This window comes from Molothrus aeneus, unplaced genomic scaffold, assembly GCF_037042795.1.
Source record: "Molothrus aeneus isolate 106 unplaced genomic scaffold, BPBGC_Maene_1.0 scaffold_30, whole genome shotgun sequence".
NCBI classification, from domain to species: domain Eukaryota; kingdom Metazoa; phylum Chordata; class Aves; order Passeriformes; family Icteridae; genus Molothrus; species Molothrus aeneus.
Window position 1 is genome coordinate 3383101 of NW_027098964.1, and position 20940 is coordinate 3404040.

Sequence of the window (20940 nt, forward strand, 5' to 3'; positions counted from 1 at the left end):
CTCCCAGCCCCCCTCCCCCCCCCCCCATGTTTGGGGGTCCCCCCGGCCCGGGGGGGCTCTGGGGGCTCCCCCGGGGGGGTCCCGGCCCCCTAAAGCCGCCGCCGTCCCCCCCAGTCGGAGGCCGGGCCCGCGGACGCCGTCCCCCGGCGCGAGGAGTCGCCCATGGACGTGGACCAGCCCTCGCCCGCCCCGCAGGACGTGGGTGAGAACCCCCCCGGTCACCCCCCAGTACGGCCCAGTGCCACCCAGTCACCCTCCAGTACAGCCCAGTGCCACCCAGTGCCAACCATTTACCTCCCAGTGCCACCCAGTCACCCCCCAGTGCCACCCAGTGACCTCCCAGTGCCACCCAGTGCCAACCAGTGCCACCCAGTCACCCTCCAGTACGGCCCAGTGCCACCCAGTGCCACCCAGTACGGCCCAGTGCCACCCAGTGCCAACCATTTACCTCCCAGTGCCACCCAGTCACCCCCCAGTGCCACCCAGTGCCACCCACTGCCACCCAGTCACCCTCCAGTATGGCCCAGTGCCGCCCAGTCACCACCCAGTGCCACCCTGTCACCCTCCAGTGTAGCCCAGTTGTCCCCCATTGTCACCCAGTCACCCCCAGTGCCACCACTGGGGCCATCCCCGCTCCCGGGCTGGTGCTGGTGCGGGGCCATCCCAGTGTCACTGCAGGGCGTGGAACTGCTGGGGTTGGGTGGCACTGCTGGGGTGGCACTGCTGGGGTGGCACTGCTGGGGTGGCACCGCTCACACTGGGTGTCACCGCTCACACTGGGTGTCACTGCTGGGGTGGCACGGCTCACACTGGGTGGCACTGCTCATATGGGTGTCACTGCTGGGGTGTCATTGTTGGGGTGTCAGTGCTCGGGTGTCACTGTTGGGGTGTCACTGGTCACGTTGGGTGTCATTGGGGTGTCATTGGTTGGGTGTCACTGCTCACATTAGGTGTCACTGTTGGGGTGTCAATGGTCACGTTGGGTGTCGTTGTTGGGGTGGCACTGGTCATGTTGGGTGGCACTGGTTGGGCAAGTGGATGGGTGTCACTGTTGGGGTGTCACTGCTCACATTGGGTGTCACTGGTTGGGTGTCACTGGTTGGGTGTCACTGTTGGGGTGTCATTGGTTGGGTGTCACTGCTCACATTGGGTGTCACTGTTCATATGGGTGTCACTGTTGGGTGTCACCGTTCACACTGGGTGTCACTGTTCATATGGGTGTCACTGGTTGGGTGGCATTGTTGGGGTGTCATTGGTCACGTTGGGTGTCGCTGTTGGGGTGTCATTGGTTGGGTGTCACTGCTCACATTGGGTGTCAGTGCTGGGGTGTCACTGTTTATATGGGTGTCACTGCTGGGGTGTCACTGCTCACAATGGGTGTCACTGTTGGGTGTCACTGTTGGGGTGTCACTGTTGGGGTGTCACTGTACGGGTGTCACTGCTGGGGTGTCACTGCTCACACAGCCATGTCCTGACCGTGTCCCCCCCACCCCAGGCCCCGAGGCCGCGCAGGGCGGGGACCGGGACCGGGACCGGGACCGGGACAGGGACAGGGACAGGGACAGGGAGGAGCGGCCCCCGGAGCTGCCCCTGCTGAGCGAGCAGCTGAGCCTGGACGAGCTGTGGGACATGCTGGGAGAGTGCCTCAAGGAGCTCGAGGAGTCCCACGACCAGCACGCCGTGCTCGGTGCGTGTGCCCACGCTGTCCCCACGCTGTCCCCTGCCCCAGGCCACCCACTCACCCCACACTGTCCCCACACTGTCCCCTGCCCCACGCCACCCACTCACCCCACACTGTCCCCACGCTGTCCCCACACTGTCCCCAGCCTGTCCCCACCCTGTCCCCTGCCCCACACCACCATTCCCCCGTTGCCCCCCAGTTCTCCAGCCGGCCGTCGAGGCGTTTTTCCTGGTGCACGCCACGGAGCGCGAGAGCCGCCCGCCGGTGCGGGACACGCGGGAGAGCCAGCTGGCGCACATCAAGGACGAGCCACCGCCGCTGTCCCCCGCGCCCCTCACGCCCGCCACCCCCTCCGCCCTGGACCCCTTCTTCTCCCGGGAGCCCTCGGCCATGCACATCTCGGCCAGCCTGCCCCCGGACACGCAGAAATTCCTGCGCTTCGCCGGTGAGCTGGGCACGGCGGGGGCTTCACCGGGGGAGCTTCGGGCTTTGGGAAAGTGGGGAAGGGGATTGGGAGTGTGGGGAGAGGCTGAAGGCAGCTTGGAGGGTGTTTAGGGGGAGCTCTTGGGGTTTGGGAAAGTGGGGAAGGGGATTGGGAGTGTGGGGAGAGGCTTTGGGAGGGGCTGAAGGCAGCTTGGAGGGCGTTTAGGGGCTTTGGGCAGGGGGTTTGGGGGAGCTTAGGGAATTGGGAAGGGGGTTTGGGGGGACTGGGAGGGGCACTGGGGGGTATTGGAGGGAGCTTTGGGGTTTGGGAAAGTGGGGAAGGGGGTTGGGAGTGTGGGGAAAGGGTTTGAGGGGCTGGAAGGGGCACTGGGGGTATTGGAGGGAGCTTTGGGGGAGCTCAAGGTGTGGAGAAGGGGATTGGGAACGTGGAGAGGGGGTTTGGGGGGCTGGAGGAGCCTGGGAAGGGGATTGGGGATGTTGGGAGGGGTTTTGGGAAGGAGTTGTGGGACTGGAAGGAGATGAGAGGGGGTTTGGGGGACTGGAGAGTCCAGAAGGTGGATTTGGGGTGTGGGGAGGGGGTTTGGGGACATTGGGAGGGGGTTTGGGAAAGCTTGGGGTGTGGGGAAGAGGATTGGGGTTGTGAGGAAGGGGTTTGGGGGGGATTTGAGGGGGCTGGGGAGAGCCTCAGATTTGGGGACAGGGTTTTGGGGGGTCAGGGGGGACTTTGGGGTGTGGGGAAGGGATTTGGAGGGATTTGAGAGGGGTTTGGGGGATGTTAGAGAGGGGTTTGGAGGGATTTGAGAAGGATTTGAGAGGGATTTGAGAGGGGTTTGGGGGGATTTGAGAGGGGTTTGGAAGGATTTGAGAGGGGTTTGGAAGGATTTGAGAGGGATTTGGAAGGATTTGAGAGGGATTTGGAAGGATTTGAGAGGGGTTTGGGGGGATTTGAGAGGGATTTGGAGGGATTTGAGAGGGGTTTGGAAGGATTTGAGAGGGATTTGGAGGGATTTGAGAGGGGTTTGGAGGGATTTGAGAGGGGTTTGGAAGGATTTGAGAGGGGTTTGGGGGATTTGAGAGGGGTTTGGGGGATGTTAGAGAGGGGTTTGGAGGGATTTGAGAAGGATTTGAGAGGGATTTGAGAGGGATTTGGAGGGATTTGAGAGGGGTTTGGAAGGATTTGAGAGGGGTTTGGAAGGATTTGAGAGGGGTTTGGGGGATGTTAGAGAGGGGTTTGGGGGATGTTAGAGAGGGGTTTGGGGGATGTTAGAGAGGGGTTTGGGGGAGCCCCAAAGCTTTGGGGAGGGAAAATTCAGGGGATTTTTGGGCTCCTCAAGTCTTTGGAAAAGTGAAATTCGGGAGGGGTGAATTTGTGGGATTTTTGACCTCCTCAACAGTTTGCAGTCAGTCCCCACCCAAGCCCGCAAACACCGACGGGGCCAAACCTCCCCTTCCCGAAGCGCCGCAACCGCCGGGCATTTGGAAAGGGGGGGTTCCCCTATTGGAGGACACCCCCAAACCCCTTTGGTTTTGTTTTTGTTTCCCCAGAGACGCACCGGACGGTGCTGAACCAGATCCTGCGGCAATCCACCACCCACCTGGCCGACGGCCCCTTCGCCGTGCTGGTCGATTACATCCGCGTGCTGGACTTCGACGTCAAGCGCAAGTGCGTGGCCTGGGAAGGGGGTCCCAGGAAATCGGGGTCCCCCCAGAGCCCCCCTGACTCCCCCTTTCCTGGCCCTGGCCAGGTATTTCCGGCAGGAGCTGGAGCGCCTGGACGAGGGCCTGCGCAAGGAGGACATGGCCGTGCACGTGCGGCGCGATCACGTCTTCGAGGACTCGTACCGGGAGCTGCACCGCAAATCCCCCGAGGAGATGAAGAACCGACTGTGAGGGCCCCGGGAACTCTAAAATATCCCCTGGGAACCCCCGGGTATCCCATAGGAACCCTAAAATGATGCCTGGGATATCCAAAATATCCCCTGGGAACCCCGTGATGTCCCCTGGGATATAAAAATATCCACTGGGAACCCTAAAATACTGCCTGGGATATCCAAAATATCCTCTGGGAATCCCGGGATATCCCATAGGAACCCCAAAATACTGCCTGGGGTATTAAAAATGTCCACTGGTGCCCCCAGGATATCCCCTGGGAACCCTAAAATGATGCCTGGGATATCCAAAAATATCCCCTGTGATATAAAAATATCCCCCGGGAACTCTAAAATACTGTTTGGTGTATCCAAAATATCCCCTAGGAACCCATAATATCCCCTGGGAACTCTAAAATGTCCCCTGGGAGCCCTAAAATGATGCCTGGTATATCCAAAATATCCCCTGGTAACCCCATGATGTCCCCTGGGAACCCCAGGATATCCCATAGGAACCCCAAAATACTGCCTGGGATATTTAAAAATATCCTCTAGGAAACGCAAAGTATCCCCTAGGAACTCTAAAATACTGCCTGTGATATCCAAAATATTCTCTGGGAACCCCAGAATGTCCCCTCGGAACTCAAAAATATCCCATAGGGACTCTAAAATATCCCCTGGGAACCCTGAAATACTGCCTGGGATATCCAAAATATTCCCCGGGAACCCCAAAATGTCCCCTGGGAACCCCAAAATATCACCTGGTATATCCTAAATATCCCTTGGGACACTCTGAATACACCTGGGGTACCCCAAAATACTCCCAGGACACCCAGAACACCCCTCCATCCTCCCCATATCCCCCTAAACACCCCAGGTGCCCCCAAAATGCCCCTTGGCCCCACAAACAGCTCCCAACCTTCTCCAAATCCCCTAAAAACTCCCCCAGACCCTCCTTAAACACCCCCAAAATCCCCCTCCGCCCTTCCTCCCTTCTCCCAAACCCCCCAATTCTCCCTAAAATGCCTCCATCCTCCCCAAACCCCCTCTCCCGACCCCTGACCCACTGATTCCGCCCCGAGGCCCCCCTAAAGCCACCTCCAAACCCCCCAATTTCCCCCAAAACCACCTCCATCCTCCCCAGTTCCATTTCCCACCCCACTTAACCCCCAATTCCCCCCAAAGCCACTTCCAAACCCCAAAATTCCTCCCCAATTTCCCCCAAAACCACCTCCACCCTCCCCAAACTCCCCCAAAACCCCCTTCATCCTCCCCAAATCCCCCCCAAAACTACCTCCATCCTCTTCAAACTCCCCCAAAACCATCTCAAATCCCCCCCAAAACCCCCTCCACCCTCCCGAATCCCCCCAAAACCACTTCCACTCTCCCCAAACTCCCCCAAAACCACCTCCATCCTCCCCAAATCCTCTCTCTGGGTCTCCCTAACCCCCAAATTCCTCCCCAAATTCCCCCAAACCCCCTCCACCCTCCCCAAATCCCCCCAAAACCACCTCAAATCCCCCCAAAACCCCCTCCACTCTCCCCAAACCCCCTCTCCCACTCACCCAACCCCCCAATTTCCCCCAAAACCCCCTCCACCCTCCCCAGTTCCCCTCAATACCACCTCAAATCCCCCCAAAACCCCCTCCATCCTCTCCAAACTCCCCCAAAACCACCTCCACTCTTTCCAATTTCCCCCCAAAACCACCTCCACCCTCCCCAAATCTTCTCTCTTGGTCTCCCTAATCCCCAAATTCCTCCCCAATTCCCCCCAAAAACTCCTCCAAATCCCCCCAAAACCCCCTCCACCCTCCCCAATTCCCCCTAAAACCACCTCCATCCTCTTCAATCCCCCCAAAACCCCCTCCACCCTCCCCAGTTCCCCTCAATACCACCTCAAATCCCCCCAAACCCCCTCTCCCATCCCACTTAACCCCCAAAACCACCTTCACCCTCCCCGAATCCCCCTCAAATCCCCCCAAAACCCCCTCCCCTCTCCCCAAACCCCCTCTCCCACCCCAATCCCCCCTCCAAACCCCCCTTATTTCCCGCCCCCGTGTCAGGTACATCGTGTTCGAGGGCGAGGAGGGCCAGGACGCCGGGGGGCTGCTGCGGGAGTGGTACATGATCATCTCCCGCGAGATGTTCAACCCCATGTACGCCCTGTTCCGCACCTCGCCCGGCGACCGCGTCACCTACACCATCAACCCCTCGTCCCACTGCAACCCCAACCACCTGAGCTACTTCAAGTTCGTGGGCAGGATCGTGGCCAAGGCCGTCTACGACAACCGGCTGCTGGAGTGCTACTTCACCCGCTCCTTCTACAAGCACATCCTGGGCAAGTCCGTGCGGTAAGGGCCGGCCCGGGGGGCGCTGGGGGGGCTGGGGGGGCGTTTGTGGGGTTTGGGGTGCGTTTGTGGGGTGATGGAGCTGTTTGTGGGGTGATGGAGCTGTTTGTGGGGTGATGGAGCTGTTTATGGGGTGATGGAGCTGTTTGTGGGGTGATGGAGCTGTTTGTGGGGTGCTGGACCCCCTCAGAGGATGGGAGGATTGCATCTGTGGGGTGTGGGGTGGTGTTTGTGGGGTGATGGAGCCCCTCAGAGGGATATGGGATTGCATTTGTGGGGTGTGGGATTGCATTTGTGGGGTGTGGGGCGGTGTTTGTGGGGTGTGGGAGCTGTTTATGGGGTGATGGAGCCCCTCAGAGGGATGTGGGATTGCGTTTGGGGGTGTTTGTGGGGTGTGGGGGGGTGTTTATGGGGTTTGTGGGGGGTGGGAGTGCGTTTATGGGGTGATGGAGCCCCTCAGAGTGGGGTAGGATTCTGTTTGTGGGGTGTGGGGGTGTGTTTGTGGGGTGGGGGTCCTGTTTGTGGGGTGTGGGAATGCCTTTATGGGGTGATGGAACCTCTCAGAGGATGTGGGATTGTGTTTGTGGGGGGTAGGAGTGTGTTAATGGGGTGATGGAGCCCCTCAGAGGGGGCTGGGATTGCGTTTGTGGAGTTTGTGGGGGTGTTTGTGGGGGGTGGGAGTGTGTTTGTGGGGTGCTGGACCCCCTCAGAGGGATATGGGATTGCGTTTGGGGGTGTTTGTGGGGTGTGGGAATGCGTTTAGGGGGTGATGGAGCTTCTCAGAGGGGTGTGGGGTTGCGTTTGTGGGGTGTGGGAGCTGTTTATGGGGCGCTGGAGCCCCTCACAGGAGGGTGGGATTGCATTTCTAGGATGTGGGACTGCACTTATGGGGTGTGGGAGCTGTTTATGGGGTGTGGGAGCCGTTTCTGGGGTGCTGGAGCCGTTTGTGGGGTGCTGGAGCCCATTAGAGGAGGTGGGGCCGCATTTATGGGGTTCTACCCCCTTGGCCCGGTCTGACACAGTTTTGGGGCTCTCCAGCTGTGTCTGAGTCCATTTTTTGGGGGGCTCTCAGCAGGGTCTGAGCCTGGTTTGGGGCTTCCCGTGGTTTGTGACGGCATTTTTGGGGCGCTGCCCCCCGGTTTTGGCTCGCCAGGTACACGGACATGGAGAGCGAGGATTATCACTTCTACCAGGGCCTCGTGTACCTGCTGGAGAACGACGTCTCCACGCTGGGCTACGACCTCACCTTCAGCACTGAGGTGGGGACCCCCAAAACCAGCACCGGGACCCCCAAAACCAGCACCGGGACCCCCCAAAAGCACCAAAGACAGAGGGACCCCCAAAACCAGCGCCGGGACCCCCAAAACCAGCACTGGGATCCCCAAAACCAGCACTGGGACCCCCAAAACCAGCACCGGGACCCCCCAAAAGCACCAAAGACAGAGGGACCCCCCAAGAGCACTAGGACACCCCCAGGGCCATGGGAACACCCCCAGGAACCCCTGAGAGCATAGGGACACCCCCGTGACCCCCCAAAAGCACCAGGACCCCCCCCCCAAAAGCACCAGGACCCCCAAAACCAGCACCGGGACCCCCTCGGGACCCCCCAAAAGCACCAGGACCCCCCAAAACCAGCACTGGGGGTCTCCAGTTCCCCTCAGCTGCCCCTGGAGGGTCCCATGTGCCAGGGAGGGGCCCTCCCCCTCCTGGGGTGTCCCCTCGGTTTGGGGGCGTCCCTGGGGTGTCCCCTCACTGCTCACGCCCCAGGGGTGACACCCTCCCATCCTGGGGACCGGTTCTGTGACCCCGGGACAGCCCAGGTGCAGGAATTTGGGGTGTTTGAGTTCCCCAGGTGCAGGAATTTGGGGTGTTTGAGGTTCCCCAGGCGCAGGAATTCGGGGTGTTTGAGTTCCCCAGGCGCAGGAATTCGGGGTGTTTGAGTTCCCCAGGTGCAGGAATTCGGGGTGTTTGAGTTCCCGAGGTGCAGGAATTTGGGGTGTTTGAGGTCCCCAGGTGCAGGAATTTGGGGTGTTTGAGGTTCCCCAGGTGCAGGAATTTGGGGTGTTTGAGGTCCCCAGGTGCAGGAATTCGGGGTGTTTGAGGTTCCCCAGGTGCAGGAATTTGGGGTGTTTGAGGTTCAGGGATGTCCCCACTCCCTGCTGACCCCCCCGTGCCCCCCCAGGTTCAGGAATTTGGGGTGTTTGAGGTTCCCCAGGCGCAGGAATTTGGGGTGTTTGAGGTTCCCCCCCAGGTGCAGGAATTCGGGGTGTTTGAGGTTCCCCAGGTGCAGGAATTCGGGGTGTTTGAGGTTCAGGGATGTCCCCACTCCCTGCTGACCCCCCCGTGCCCCCCCAGGTGCAGGAATTCGGGGTGTGCGAGGTGCGGGACCTGAAGCCCAACGGGGCCAACGTGCTGGTGACGGAGGAGAACAAGAAGGAGTACGTGCACCTCGTGTGCCAGATGCGCATGACCGGTGAGCAGCGGGGCCGGGGGGGGGGGTTTGGGGGGGTCCCAGGACCCTCCTGACCCCCCCAAAATCCCACAGGCGCCATCCGGAAGCAGCTGGCGGCGTTCCTGGAAGGGTTCTACGAGATCATCCCCAAGCGCCTCATCTCCATCTTCACGGAGCAGGAGCTGGAGCTGCTCATCTCGGGGCTGCCCACCATCGACATCGACGACCTCAAGGCCAACACCGAGTACCACAAGTACCAGGGCAACTCCATCCAGGTGGGGCGGGGTCCTGGGGGGGGTTCAGAGGGTTCTGGGGTGATCTCAGGGGGTTTTGGGGTGATTTCAGGGGGTTCTGGGGTGATTCTGGGTACCAGGGCAACTCCATCCAGGTGGGGCGGGGTCCTGGGGGGCGGTTCAGAGGGTTCTGGGGTGATCTCAGGGGGTCCTGGGGGGGTTTCAGGGGTTCTGGGGTGATCTCAGGGGGTTTTGGGAGGGTTTCAGGGGGTTCTGGGGGGATTCTGGAGCGATTTCAGGGGGTTCTGGGGTGATTCTGGGTACCAGAGTGACTCCATCCAGGTGGGGCGGGGTCCTGGGGGGGTTTCAGGGGAGATTTCAGGGGGTTCTGGGGTGATCTCAGGGGGTTCTGGGGGGGTTTCAGGGGGTTCTGGGGTGATTCTGGGTACCAGGGTGGGGCTGGCACCTGGGGGGATCATGGGGGATTCTGTGGGGTTCAGGTGGGATTCCAGGGGGTCCCAGTGGCCGAACTGTCCCTGTCCCCGAGTGCCAGCGGCTGATTGTCCCCGTCCCCGTGCCCAGATCCAGTGGTTCTGGCGTGCCCTGCGCTCCTTCGACCAGGCCGACCGCGCCAAGTTCCTGCAGTTCGTGACGGGCACGTCCAAGGTGCCCCTGCAGGGATTCGCCGCCCTCGAGGGCATGAACGGCATCCAGAAATTCCAGATCCACCGCGACGACCGCTCCACCGACCGGCTGCCCTCGGCACACACCTGGTGAGGGGACGCTGAGGGGACATGGGGGACATGGGGACACTGAGGGGGACACAGGGACACCGACCGGATGCCCTCAGCACACACCTGGTGAGGGACACAGGGGGGACATGGGGACATGTTGGGGACACAGGGGGGACATGGAAACACTGACTGGCTGCCCTTGGCCCACACCTGGTGACGGGACATGGTGGGGACATGGGGACACTGATCACTGCCCTCAGCACACACCTGGTGAGGGGACATGGGGACACCGGGGGGGACATGGGGACATGGGACTGGGGGGACATGGGGAACATGGGGACACTGAGGGGGACATGGGGACACCGACCGGCTGCCCTCGGCACACACCTGGTGAGGGATATTGGGAACACTGGGGAACATGGAGACATGGCGGGGACATGGGGACACTGGGGGGGACATGGGGACATGAGGGGGACATGGGGCAGACATGGGGACACTGAGCCCTGCCCTTGGGCACACACCTGGTGAGGGACACTGGGGGACAGCAGGAGGACACAAGAAGGGACATGGGGACACTGGGGGGGGACATGGGGACACCGACCGGCTGCCCTCGGCCCACAGCTGGTGAGGGACATTGAGGGACATGGGGACACTGGGGGGACAAGGGAGAAACACATAGGGACACAGGGACACTGAGCACTGCCCTCAGCTCACACCTGGTGAGGAGACACAGGGGGACATCAGGGAACACACGGCCACCACCGCCCTCTGCCCACACCTGAGACAGGGGGACATGAAAGGGTGGCAGGGGACACAGGAGGACACAGAGATGGGGGGACAGGGGACACACAGCTGAGGTGGCACTGGGGTGACCCTGGCACGGGGACACACCTGAGGAGCAGGACTGGGCGGGGTGGGGGGGGGGGTGGGACAATGACACCAGCTCGGAGCTGGGGGCGGGGGGGGGACACAAAGCCGGGACAGGAACATGGGGATGGCACTGGGGCAGGTGACAATGACACGGGTGTGTCCCCAGCTTCAACCAGCTGGACCTGCCGGCCTACGAGAGCTACGAGAAGCTGCGGCACATGCTGCTGCTGGCCATCCAGGAGTGCTCCGAGGGCTTCGGCCTGGCCTAGGGGGGCCGCGCCGGCCCCCCCGCAGGGGCTCTATAAATATATATATATTTTTTGGTTCCATTGGCTTTTTTTGGTTTGTTTTGTTTTTTTTTTTTTCGGGGTTTATTATTTTCTTTTTTTTTTTTTTTTCTCCGGTCCCGGTTTGGGGGGGTTTTTTTGTGCTCTGTTGGAGGGTTGGGGGTTCCCTCCTTAAACCCCCCACCCCTCACCCCCTCCCCCCGTGTTGGGGGCGGGGATGGTGAAAGGGGGGAGCCCCCTGAAATTATAAATAAGAAGTTCAGCCCCCTCCCCCCACCCCAAAACTGAGAGAAAAAGTTAAAAAAAAAAAAAAAGGAATAAAAAAGTGCACTCTTGGTAAGGGCAGTCCCGGTCGTTCTTGGAGGGAGGGGTGGGCTTGGCCGCCATCTTGGGTGTGGCTGGGGGGAGGGAGTGGAGGCTGGCCGCCATTTTGGGTGTGGCGGGCCGATACTCGCGCGGGGCCGCCATGTTGGATGTGGCACTAAAGGCGGGGTTTGCTGCTGTCCGCCATCTTGAGCGTGGCCGTGTCGCTATGGCCGCCATGTGGAGTGTGGCGCGTGGGCCACATTGGGGGGGGGGGGGGGGGGTGTGTGTGGATGTCGCCGGATGGTGGCCGCCATCTTGGCGTGGGGGGCGCCATATTGAGTGGGGCTGGTGGCCGCCATGTTGGGCGCTGCCGCCGTGTTGCGACGTCTTTTCCCCGCGCCGGAAGTGGCGTCATTGCACGGCGCCAAGGATCCCCGGCGGCGTGGGAGCCGCAGCCATGACCCGGTCCCGTGAGTTCAGGGAGGCACCGGGAGGGCTCGGGGGGCTCTGGGGACCCGCCCCGCACTCACCCCGCCCCTCCCTGCAGGGCGACAGGTGGAGAAGTCCCGGAAGAAGCGCGTCCAGGTGAGCCCGAGCCGGGCGGGTTTGGGGGTGCAGCCCTTGTGACCCACCTATGTGTGAGCCCCCCCACCCGGGCTGTCCCCGTGTCACCCCCGCGTTGCCCCCAGGCCCAGCGCGCCCGTGTCGGGATCAAGAAGGACCCGGGGGTGCCGCAGCTCGGTCGCTTCGCCGCCTTCGCGGAGCAGCAGCGCAAGACCCGGCAGAGACGGGTGAGGAACCCGGGGGGCGTTTTGGGGGTGACCCCGCGGGGGGAGTTTGGGGTTGTCCTTCAGATGTAACCGCGGGAGGGATTCTGGGGTTCCCCGGGGTATTTTGGGGTGTCCCTGCCAAATCTGAGCACAGGAGGATTTTGGAGCGTTCCTCCCATCGTGACCCCGGCGGGGAATTTTGGGGTCTCCCCTCAAGTACAAACTTGGGGGGGCTGTGTGGGGTCACCCCTCCCAGTCTGATTCCAGGGGGGGTTTGGGGTCTGATCCCGGGGGGGTTTGGGTCTGACCCCCCTGTGTCCCACAGCCACTGAAGGGGCAGCAGCGCTCACACCTGGCCGTGCACCTGGCGGATGCTCTGCAGCGACAGCAGCGCTTCCAGAGCCAGGTGGGGCTGGGGACACCCGGGGGGGGCTCCCTAAAGAGTGGGGGGCTTCCCAAGGAATGGGGGGCTCCCTAAAGAGGGGGGGGCTTCCTAAGAGGAGAGTGTTCCCCTGTGAGTGAGGGGCTCCCCCTGGAAGGGAGAGGGGGTTCCCCACACACAGGGGGCTCCCCCCAGAATTTGGGGGGCTCCCCAGGGTTGTCCCCCCATCCTGGGGCGGTCCTCCTAACACAGGTGCCCCCAGGAGAAGGAAGAGGAGGATGAGGAGCCCCCGCAGCCCCCCCAGGACGAGGCCTCGCTGCGCCACTTTGGGCGGGAGCTGCGCAAGGTCGGTGCCATGGGGTGGGATGGGGGGGATTTTTGGGGGGGTCTTTCTTTTTCCCCCAGCTGAACCCCGACTCTGGCAGGTGCTGACGGCGGCTGACGTGGTGCTGGAGGTGCTGGACGCCCGCGACCCCCAGGGCTGCCGCAGCCCCCGGCTCGAGGGGGCCCTGCGGCCCCAGCAGCGCCTCGTGCTCGTCCTCAACAAGATCGGTGAGGGGGGCGGGGGTGTGGATCTGGGGGTCCCAGCGTGGATTTGGGGGGGTCCCCTGTCCCCCCACAGCCCCTGAGGACACCCCTGTGTGTGTCCCCCCCCTACACAGACCTGGTGCCGCGGGACGTGGTGGCCGCGTGGCTGAAGCACCTGCGGAACGAGTTCCCCGCCGTGGCCTTCAAGGCGTGCACGCAGCAGCAGAGCCAGAACCTGGTGGGTGCTTGGGGAGGGGTCTGGGGGGGATCAGGGCTGGGGGTCCCCCCCTGACCCCGCCTGTGCCCCCACAGAAGCAGAGCCGGATGCCGGCGGATGTGGCCCCCAAGGATGTTCTGGCTGGGGGGGCCTGCGTGGGGGCCGAGAACCTCCTGCACATCCTGAGGAACTACGGGCGCTGCGGGGAGGGCAGGAGCTCCATCACCGTGGGGGTCGTGGGTGAGGGGCTGGGGGGCACATGGGGGGAGGGGGATAGGGTGGAGTGGGGGGGCTGTGAAAGGGAGGATTGGGGTGTGAGAGAGGGTTTGGGGGGCAGGGGGAACATGGGGGGCTGTGAAAGGGAGGGTTGGGGTGTGGGGAGGGTTTGGGGGATGAGTGAGAGGCTGTGAAATGGAGGGTGGGGGTTTGGGGGGGGTTTGGGGGTTGAGGGGGGTTGTGAAATGAAGGGTTGGGGTGTGAGGGGGGTTTGGGGGGCTGTGAAATGGAGGGTTGGGGTGTGAGGGGGGTTTGGGGGGTTGTGAAATGGAGGGTTGGGGTGTGAGGGGGGTTTGGGGGGTTGTGAAATGGAGGGTTGGGGTGTGAGGGGGGTTTGGGGGGTTGTGAAATGGAGGGTTGGGGTGTGAGGGGGGTTTGGGGGGGCTGTGGGAGGAGGGGGGGGTACGGGGGACATGGGGGCCTGTGAAATGCAGAGGTTGATGAGTGAGTGGGGCTGGGGGCTTTGAGGGGCAGTGGGGGGGGGTTGGGGTTGATTACAAGGCTGTGGAATAAGTGAGTGGGGTCTGGGGGCTTTAGGGGGACAGTTGGGGGGCTGAGGTTGAATGGGGGCTGGGTTTTGGGGCCCACCTGACTCGAAGCCCTTCCCCAGGGTACCCCAACGTGGGCAAGAGCAGCCTCATCAACAGCCTCAAGCGCAGCCGCGCCTGCGGGGTGGGCGCCATGCCCGGGGTCACCAGGTGAGCCCACCTGGGCTGGGGTCACCTGCATGGGGTGGGGGGGCTGTGGGGGGAGGCTGGGTTCACCCTGCCCAGCTGTGGGTGTGGCACAGACCCTGCCCAGTTCAGTGGGTGTGGCACAGACCCCGCCCAGGTGCAGTGGGTGTGGCACAGACCCCGCCCAGCTGTGCAGTGGGTGTGGCACAGACCCCGCCCAGCTGTGCCCTGGGTGTGGCACAGACCCCGCCCAGCTGTGCAGTGGGTGTGGCACAGACCCCGCCCAGCTGTGCCCTGGGTGTGGCACAGACCCTGCCCAGCTGTGCAGTGGGTGTGGCACAGACCCCGCCCAGCTGTGCCCTGGGTGTGGCACAGACCCCGCCCAGCTGTGCAGTGGGTGTGGCACAGACCCCGCCCAGCTGTGCCCTGGGTGTGGCACTCAGTCCCCGCCCCCAGGTGCCTGCAGGCCGTGCAGCTGGACGGGCACATTCGGCTCCTGGACTGTCCGGGGGTGGTGCTGGACTCTGGGGACCCCCCGGCTGCCGCCCCCCTCAGGGGGGCCCTGGCCCCGCAGCGCCTGCGGGACCCCCTGAGCCCCGCCTGCGCCATCCTGCGCCGCTGCCCCCCCCAGCAGGTAATGGGGAACCCCGGGGGGGGAGTGTGGGGGGCCCCCCTCCCCATGGCAATGTCCTGAATTTGAGGGGGACCCCGTTTTTCCAGCTGCATCAGCAGATTTAGCTCTCAGCTCTTTGGGGGAATCAGTGACCCCCAAAATTGGGATTAAGGGGGGGCTCAACATTAGGGGTGCCCACCCTGCGCCCCTCCCCAAGAGTACCCATGCTGTGCCCCTAACCAGGGGGAGGGGAGCTTATTTTAGGGGGACCCCCCCACCCCACTTTGGCCATTTTCAGCCCATTTTGGCTACTGAGAGGGGGGCAGGGTGACCGTCCCCGGTGTGTCCATTCCCCCAAACCCCTCTGTGTCCATCCCCCCAAACCCCTCTGTGTCCATCCCCCCAAACCCCTCTGTGTCCCCCCACAGCTCAGCCAGTTTTATGGGGTGCCCCCTTGCAGTTCCTGGCTCACCTGGCCTGCTGGCAAGGCAACGTTCCCAATTTTGGGGGGGACCCCATTTTTCCAGCTCAGCTCTTAGAGGGATTCAGTGACCCCCAAAACTGGGATTAAGGTGGGGGCTCAACATTGTGGAGGAGTGGAGATTATTTCAGGGACACCCCCCACCCCAGTTTGGGCATTTTCAGCCCATTTTGGCCATCGGGATGGGGACAGGGTGACAGCCCCTGGTGTCCCCCCCCCAGCTGAGCCAGCTCTATGGGGTGACCCCCTGCAGCAACGTTCCCAATTTGGGGGGGACCCCATTTTTCCAGCTTTAGGGGGGATTCAGTGACCCCCAAAATGGGGAGTGGAGGTTCCTTCAGGGGGACCCTGCCCCACTTTGGGCATTTTCAGCCATTGAGATGGGGACAGGGTGACAGCCCCCGGTGTGCCCACCCTCCCCAAACCCCTGTGTGTGTCCCCCCCCCAGCTGAGCCAGCTCTATGGGGTGACCCCCCTGCAGCAACATTCCCAATTTGGGGGCACCCCATTTTTCCAGCTTTGGGGGGGATTCAGTGACCCCCAAAATCAGGATTAAGCAGGGGCAGGGGGGTCAACACTGGGGCTGCCCACTCACCAGGGGGAGTGGAGGTTATTTCAGGGACACCCCCCACCCCACTTTGGGCATTTTCAGCCCATTTTGGCCATCGGGATGGGGACAGGGTGACAGCCCCCGGTGTGCCCACCCCCCCAAACCCCTCTGTGTCCCCCCCCAGCTGAGCCAGCTCTATGGGGTGCCCCCCTGCAGTGACCCCCTGCAGTTCCTGGCCCACCTGGCCCGGCGGCAGGGCCGGCTCCGCCCGGGGGGGCTCCCGGACGCCCACGCTGCCGCCACGGCCCTGCTGCGCGACTGGACCAGGTCTGGGAGGGACAGGGACCCTCTGGGGGGGGGTCCCCACACCCTGAGCCCGGTTCTGGGGGGCTGGGAGGGGTTTCCGCACCCTGAGCCCCTTTTTGGGGGGGTTGGGAGGGGTCTTCCCACACCCTGAGCCCATTTCTTGGGTGGGTGGAAGGGTCTTCCCACACCTTGAACTGAGGGGTTTGGGAGGGGTTTCCACACGCTGAGCCCCTTTTTTTGGGGGACTGGGAGGGGTCTTCCCACACCCTGAGCCCATTTCTAGGGGGTTGGGGAGGGTTCTCCACACCCTGAGCCCCTTTTTTGGGGGGTTGGGAGGGGTCTTCCCACACCCTGAACCCTCATTTAGGGGTTTGGGAGGGGTTTCTTCACCCTCACCCCCTTTTTTGGGTGGGTGGAAGGGTCTTCCCACACCCTGAACCTGTTTCTGAGGGGGTTGGGAGAGGTTTCCACACCCTGAGCCCCTTTTTTGGGGGGTTGGGAGGGGTCTTCCCACACCTTGAACCTGTTTCTGAGGGGTTGGGAGGGTTCTCCACACGCTGAGCCCCTTTTTTGGGGGGTTGGGGAAGGTTTTCCACAGCCTGAACCTGTTTCTAGGGGTTTGGGAGGGGTTTCTTCATCCTGACCCCTCTTTTAGGGGGCTGGGAGGGGTCTTCCCACACCCTGAGCCCATTTCTGGGGGGTTGGGAGGGGTTTCCACACCCTGACCCACTTTTTTGGGTGGGTGGAGGGGTCTTCCCACACCCTCCCCCCTTTTTTGGAGGGATGAGGAGGGTACCCATACACCCTGACACCATTTTGGGTACAGGAGGGGCTTTTCCACATGGTGTAACCCCATTTTATGGGGGGCTACAAGGTCTCCCTGTGTCCTGACCCCTTTTTTGGGGACAAGAGGGGTTTTCCCACATTTTCTGAGCCCTTTGTTGTGAACCAAAGGGGTTTTTTCAGACCCTGGGACCCCTTTCTGGGGGGCTGTGGGATCTCCCACGCATCTTGACTCCCCTTTTTCAGGCTTCTGAGCTGTTCTTTCATACCCTGTGATTCTCTTTTTGGGGACTGGAGGCATCTTTTGACCCCGTTACCCCATTTGGGAGGGGCTGCAGGGCCCCCCCCCATACCCTGAGCTCTGTTTTTGGGGACAGGAGGGGTCTCCCCACACCCTGATCCCCCTTTTTTTCCCCACAGTGGGAAGATCACCTACTACACCCACCCCCCCAAATCTCAGGGGGTGCAGCTCGAGGCCCAAATCCTGCCAGAGCTGGGGCCAGCGCTGGACCTGGAGGCTCTGGAACGGGGCGATGCCGAGGCCCTGGCAGGTGAGAAACACCTGAACCCTCCCATCCCTCCTCGGGGACCCCCCAAAACTCACCTGGACCCCCCCCCACAGCTGTCCCAGTGACGGTGACAGGGCTCGAGCTGTCCCCGGAGGAGGAAGGGGAAGAAGCCATGGAGGACAGCAGCGGCGACCTGGAGGTGGGAAGGGATTTGCTGAGGTTGGGGGAGGTTTTGGGGGGGTTTTTGGGTTAAATATTTGACCCCCCCCGCAGTTTGGCACGATGACAGTGGAGCTGAAGCCCCGGGTGAAGTCGGGGGGCACTGGGGGGGAGCCGGTGCCCCGAGCCCCCAGCCTGGAGGAGGTGGCTGCGCTCCCCCCTCTGTTCCAGGGGCAGGGGCTGCAGGCAGCTGGGAAAAAGAGGAAAAAACTGCAAAAAAGAGCACGTAAGTGAAGACACCCCCTTTTTTCCTGACCCCTCCAAACCTCTCTGACCGCCTCCCTTCACATTCCTGATCACCCCCGTCCCACAGAGAAAATTGCCACGAAGCTGTCGGAGACGTTGGAGGCGGCCATGCAGTTTTGAGGCATCTACAAATTAAATAAAAAATATTATATTTAATTGAGAAGTGGTTAAAAAAGCTCAATTTTAGAAAATAGAAGAGCTCGGGGAACAGGGGTGCTGTAGGTGTGGTTTGAGGGGGTCTCTTAAGTAGGAGGTTGAAATGTGGAGGTTTTTGGGGGTCCCCCATGTCCCTGTGGGGGTTTTGGAGGGGGCGAGTGGGGTTGTAGAGCCCCCGCTATGATAGAGGGTACCCTGTTTTTACAGCTGACTCAGCAGATTTAATGCTCTGCCACTTAATGAACCTCAAAATTGTGGTCAAGGGGAGTGCTCAGCATTGGGGCTGCACCCCATTATTGAGAGCACTCCACCTCCACAGCCTCTCTAATCCCTAAAGCACCCAATACCCCACTCTGACACTGTATGAGCCCCCCAACCCTACAGAGCACCCCAAAAACCACTTTGAACAACACCCCAAACACTTCGTGAGGTCCCACACCTCCCCAAAACCCCCTTGTTCACCCCCAAAAAGGCACAGGGTGCCTCCCCAAGCTATCAGCCTTACCCCTCACAGCAGCCTCAGCTGTTCATGTGAGTATGAGCACCTCATATAAAGGTTTCCTCGGGATTTTGGGGTGCCCCCAATATCCCATTGCTGGGCTGAGGGTGGGTACGGGCACCAAGCTCCCCTCAGCCTCCGCCGCCATTTTGCCACCTGCGGGAAGGGCCCTGGCAGCGCGTTACAGGTGGTGGCGGCCACACAGGTGCTTCCAATAACGACTGTTAAGGCCAAGGGAGGGGCCAAATGCACCACTGCCAGTCATTTTTGGGGTGTTCTGCGGCTTTTTTCCACCGCTTTGCCACCATTTCGCCGCCGTGAGGGGGGCGGGGGGGGGGGGGGGGGGGGGGGGCGCGAGACTTTTCCCGCCTTTTTCGCCACCTGATGGGAGGGGGGGGGTTGGAGCGCGAGACTCGTCTGGCGGGCGCCAGGGGGCGGGACCAGATCCGCCTCTCGGCCAATCGCGGCGCGGCGATGGGTTGGTGGGCGGGGCGGATGTGGGCTGGACCAATGGGAAGCGGGGCTGGCGCGGGGGGGAGGGGTCGGTGGCGGATGTGGGCGGGGCCAGCGCAGTCGCCGTCGGAGCGCGGTCGTGGGCGGTTCGTGGCCGGGCCTTAGAGAGAATTTCTGCGGCCTTGCTGAGGGTGGGACGCTGTGGGCGGCCTTAGAGGCTCTCCCGTCGCGGTTTTAGCCCGCCCGGTGCTTGTTTTCCTCTCAGAACCGCTGTGAGAAATGTCGCAGCGGAAGCGCAGCAAAGGGCTCGGCTGCTCTCAGGTGAGAAGCTGCTCCCCCCACACCCCCGTTCTCCCTTCATTTACTCTCCCATTCTCCCCTTCTCGTTTTTTGTCCTTTATCTATCATCAAATTGCCTCGTTTCTCCTGGTTTTCCACTCAGATGACCGATGGGGAGGATGATATCATCCCGACCCAGGTGGAGCGGCACTCCCAGGACCGGGTGAACCAGAAGGTGGATTGAGGTGATCCCCTCTCTACCCTCCCCAGGATTTCTGAGTCTGCATTATTTTGATATCAGCCCGCTCTGTGCCTTCCTTGCTCATTCCCCCACAGGTGAGTGAGCTGGTGCAGTTCCTGCTTGTGAAGGACCAGAAGAAAATTCCTATCAAAAGGGCAGGTACGTTTAGGGGAATCCCTTTCCTCGGTGTTTAAAGCTTTTCTGGGTGCTCCAGGCTCTCTCAGCGTTCCCTGCCTGTTTTTTGCAGACATGCTGAAGAATGTAATTCGAGAATACAGGAATGCCTACGCAGAAATTGTCAGAAGGGCTGACAGGATCCTGCAGGAGGTGGGGAAAGCACGGAAGGGGGGAAGGTTTTGAGGGGAGAGACCTCGTGGATTAATTAATTAATTAATTAATTAACCCTTTTTCTCCCGCAGGTGTTCGGGCTGCAGCTGGTGGAGATCGACACCAAACGTCACATTTATATTCTTATTAATAACCTGCCCCACGCTGAGGGCCAACACCTGTGCAGGTGAGAGGGGGACCTGGGTGACTCGAACCCCATCAGGGTGTCCCCCCCAACACGGGTGACACCCCAGTGTCACCCACAGGGGCAAGGAGAAGGAGGAGATGGGGCTCCTCTTGGTCATCCTCAGCTTCATCTTCATGAAGGGCAACTCAGTCAAAGACAGTGAGTTCTCCCCCAAACCCACCCTCACAGTACCCCCATTTTTCTTTGCACCCCCCCTCACTGACACCCTATTTTCCAGGTGCTTTGTGGGAATTCCTGCATTTGCTCCGTGTGTACCCAGGGTAGGATATGGGGACACACAGGGACGGGGTGGGGGACGCTCAGTGCCACCCCTCACTATCCCCCCCACCATCCTCAGGAAGCAGCACAGCGTGTTTGGGGACGTCAGGAAGCTGGTGACAGAGGAGTTTGTGAGGCAGAAGTGAGTTGGAAGGTCCTGGGGAGGGGAAAGGGATCATTTTGGGGGGGGTTTCACCCCATCCATCCCTCCCTCCCGGTGTGCCCAGAGCAGCCTCAGCACCAGCTTGGCCGGGCTGTTTATACCACACCGCAGAGCAAAACCTGCAGCCCCCACACCCTGTGCCTTAAAAGGTCCCTCACGGGGTCAGGGGAGAGCTGGACACCCCCTCTGTGCACCCCAAAACCTGCTGGGCTACCTGAGACCACCCCCATCCCCTCTGCAGGTACCTGGAGACCACCCCCATCCCCCTGACGGACCCCCCAGAATTCAAATTCCAGTGGGGACCACGGGCAGAGAAAGAAACCTCCAAGAAGGACGTGCTGAATTTTGTGGCCAAGGTGAGTCCACGTTTTTTGGGGGGCTGTCTCTGAGTTTTGGGGGGGGCTCAATTTGATGCCCCCTCCCCTTATTTTTCTCCCACTCCTCAGATGCAGGGCAAGGACCCCGCATTTTGGGCGAGCCAGTACAGCGAGGCCGAGGCCAACCAAGCCACCACCTGACCCCCCCCAAAAAAATAAAATCACCCCCCCCTGTTGGTGTGCAGCCCCCCCAAAATGTCCA

General features: G+C 61.6%; 3 protein-coding genes across 3 annotated transcripts in view; all 3 read left to right on the forward strand.

Annotated features, from left to right (window-relative positions):
* Positions 1–10959, forward strand: part of HUWE1 (HECT, UBA and WWE domain containing E3 ubiquitin protein ligase 1) — a 77242-nt gene extending 66283 nt beyond the window's left edge. The window contains exons 74-84 of the mRNA XM_066570564.1: positions 115–202; positions 1496–1687; positions 1881–2126; positions 3671–3788; positions 3871–4011; positions 6057–6344; positions 7495–7600; positions 8697–8814; positions 8887–9068; positions 9609–9799; positions 10797–10959. Coding sequence (XP_066426661.1) covers positions 115–202; positions 1496–1687; positions 1881–2126; positions 3671–3788; positions 3871–4011; positions 6057–6344; positions 7495–7600; positions 8697–8814; positions 8887–9068; positions 9609–9799; positions 10797–10899 — 1773 coding nt within the window. The 3' untranslated portion in view covers positions 10900–10959. The remainder of the gene's footprint in view (positions 1–114; positions 203–1495; positions 1688–1880; positions 2127–3670; positions 3789–3870; positions 4012–6056; positions 6345–7494; positions 7601–8696; positions 8815–8886; positions 9069–9608; positions 9800–10796) is intronic.
* Positions 10960–11665: 706 nt separating this feature from the next.
* Positions 11666–17933, forward strand: GNL3L (G protein nucleolar 3 like). The gene is made up of 15 exons (XM_066570565.1): positions 11666–11693; positions 11771–11808; positions 11913–12014; positions 12319–12399; positions 12638–12721; positions 12801–12927; positions 13038–13141; positions 13216–13360; positions 14007–14094; positions 14527–14704; positions 15899–16041; positions 17224–17354; positions 17426–17511; positions 17586–17757; positions 17845–17933. The coding sequence occupies exons 1-15, from the start codon at positions 11681–11683 to the stop codon at positions 17895–17897; spliced, it is 1545 nt and encodes a 514-aa protein (XP_066426662.1). The 5' UTR covers positions 11666–11680; the 3' UTR covers positions 17898–17933.
* A 1089-nt stretch (positions 17934–19022) lies between these two features.
* LOC136570082 (non-structural maintenance of chromosomes element 3 homolog) lies at positions 19023–20934 on the forward strand. Its single transcript, XM_066570526.1, has 10 exons — positions 19023–19206; positions 19328–19399; positions 19501–19564; positions 19653–19732; positions 19825–19919; positions 19999–20078; positions 20158–20200; positions 20278–20340; positions 20603–20717; positions 20808–20934. The coding sequence occupies exons 1-10, from the start codon at positions 19165–19167 to the stop codon at positions 20877–20879; spliced, it is 726 nt and encodes a 241-aa protein (XP_066426623.1). The 5' UTR covers positions 19023–19164; the 3' UTR covers positions 20880–20934.
* Positions 20935–20940: the final 6 nt, after the last annotated feature.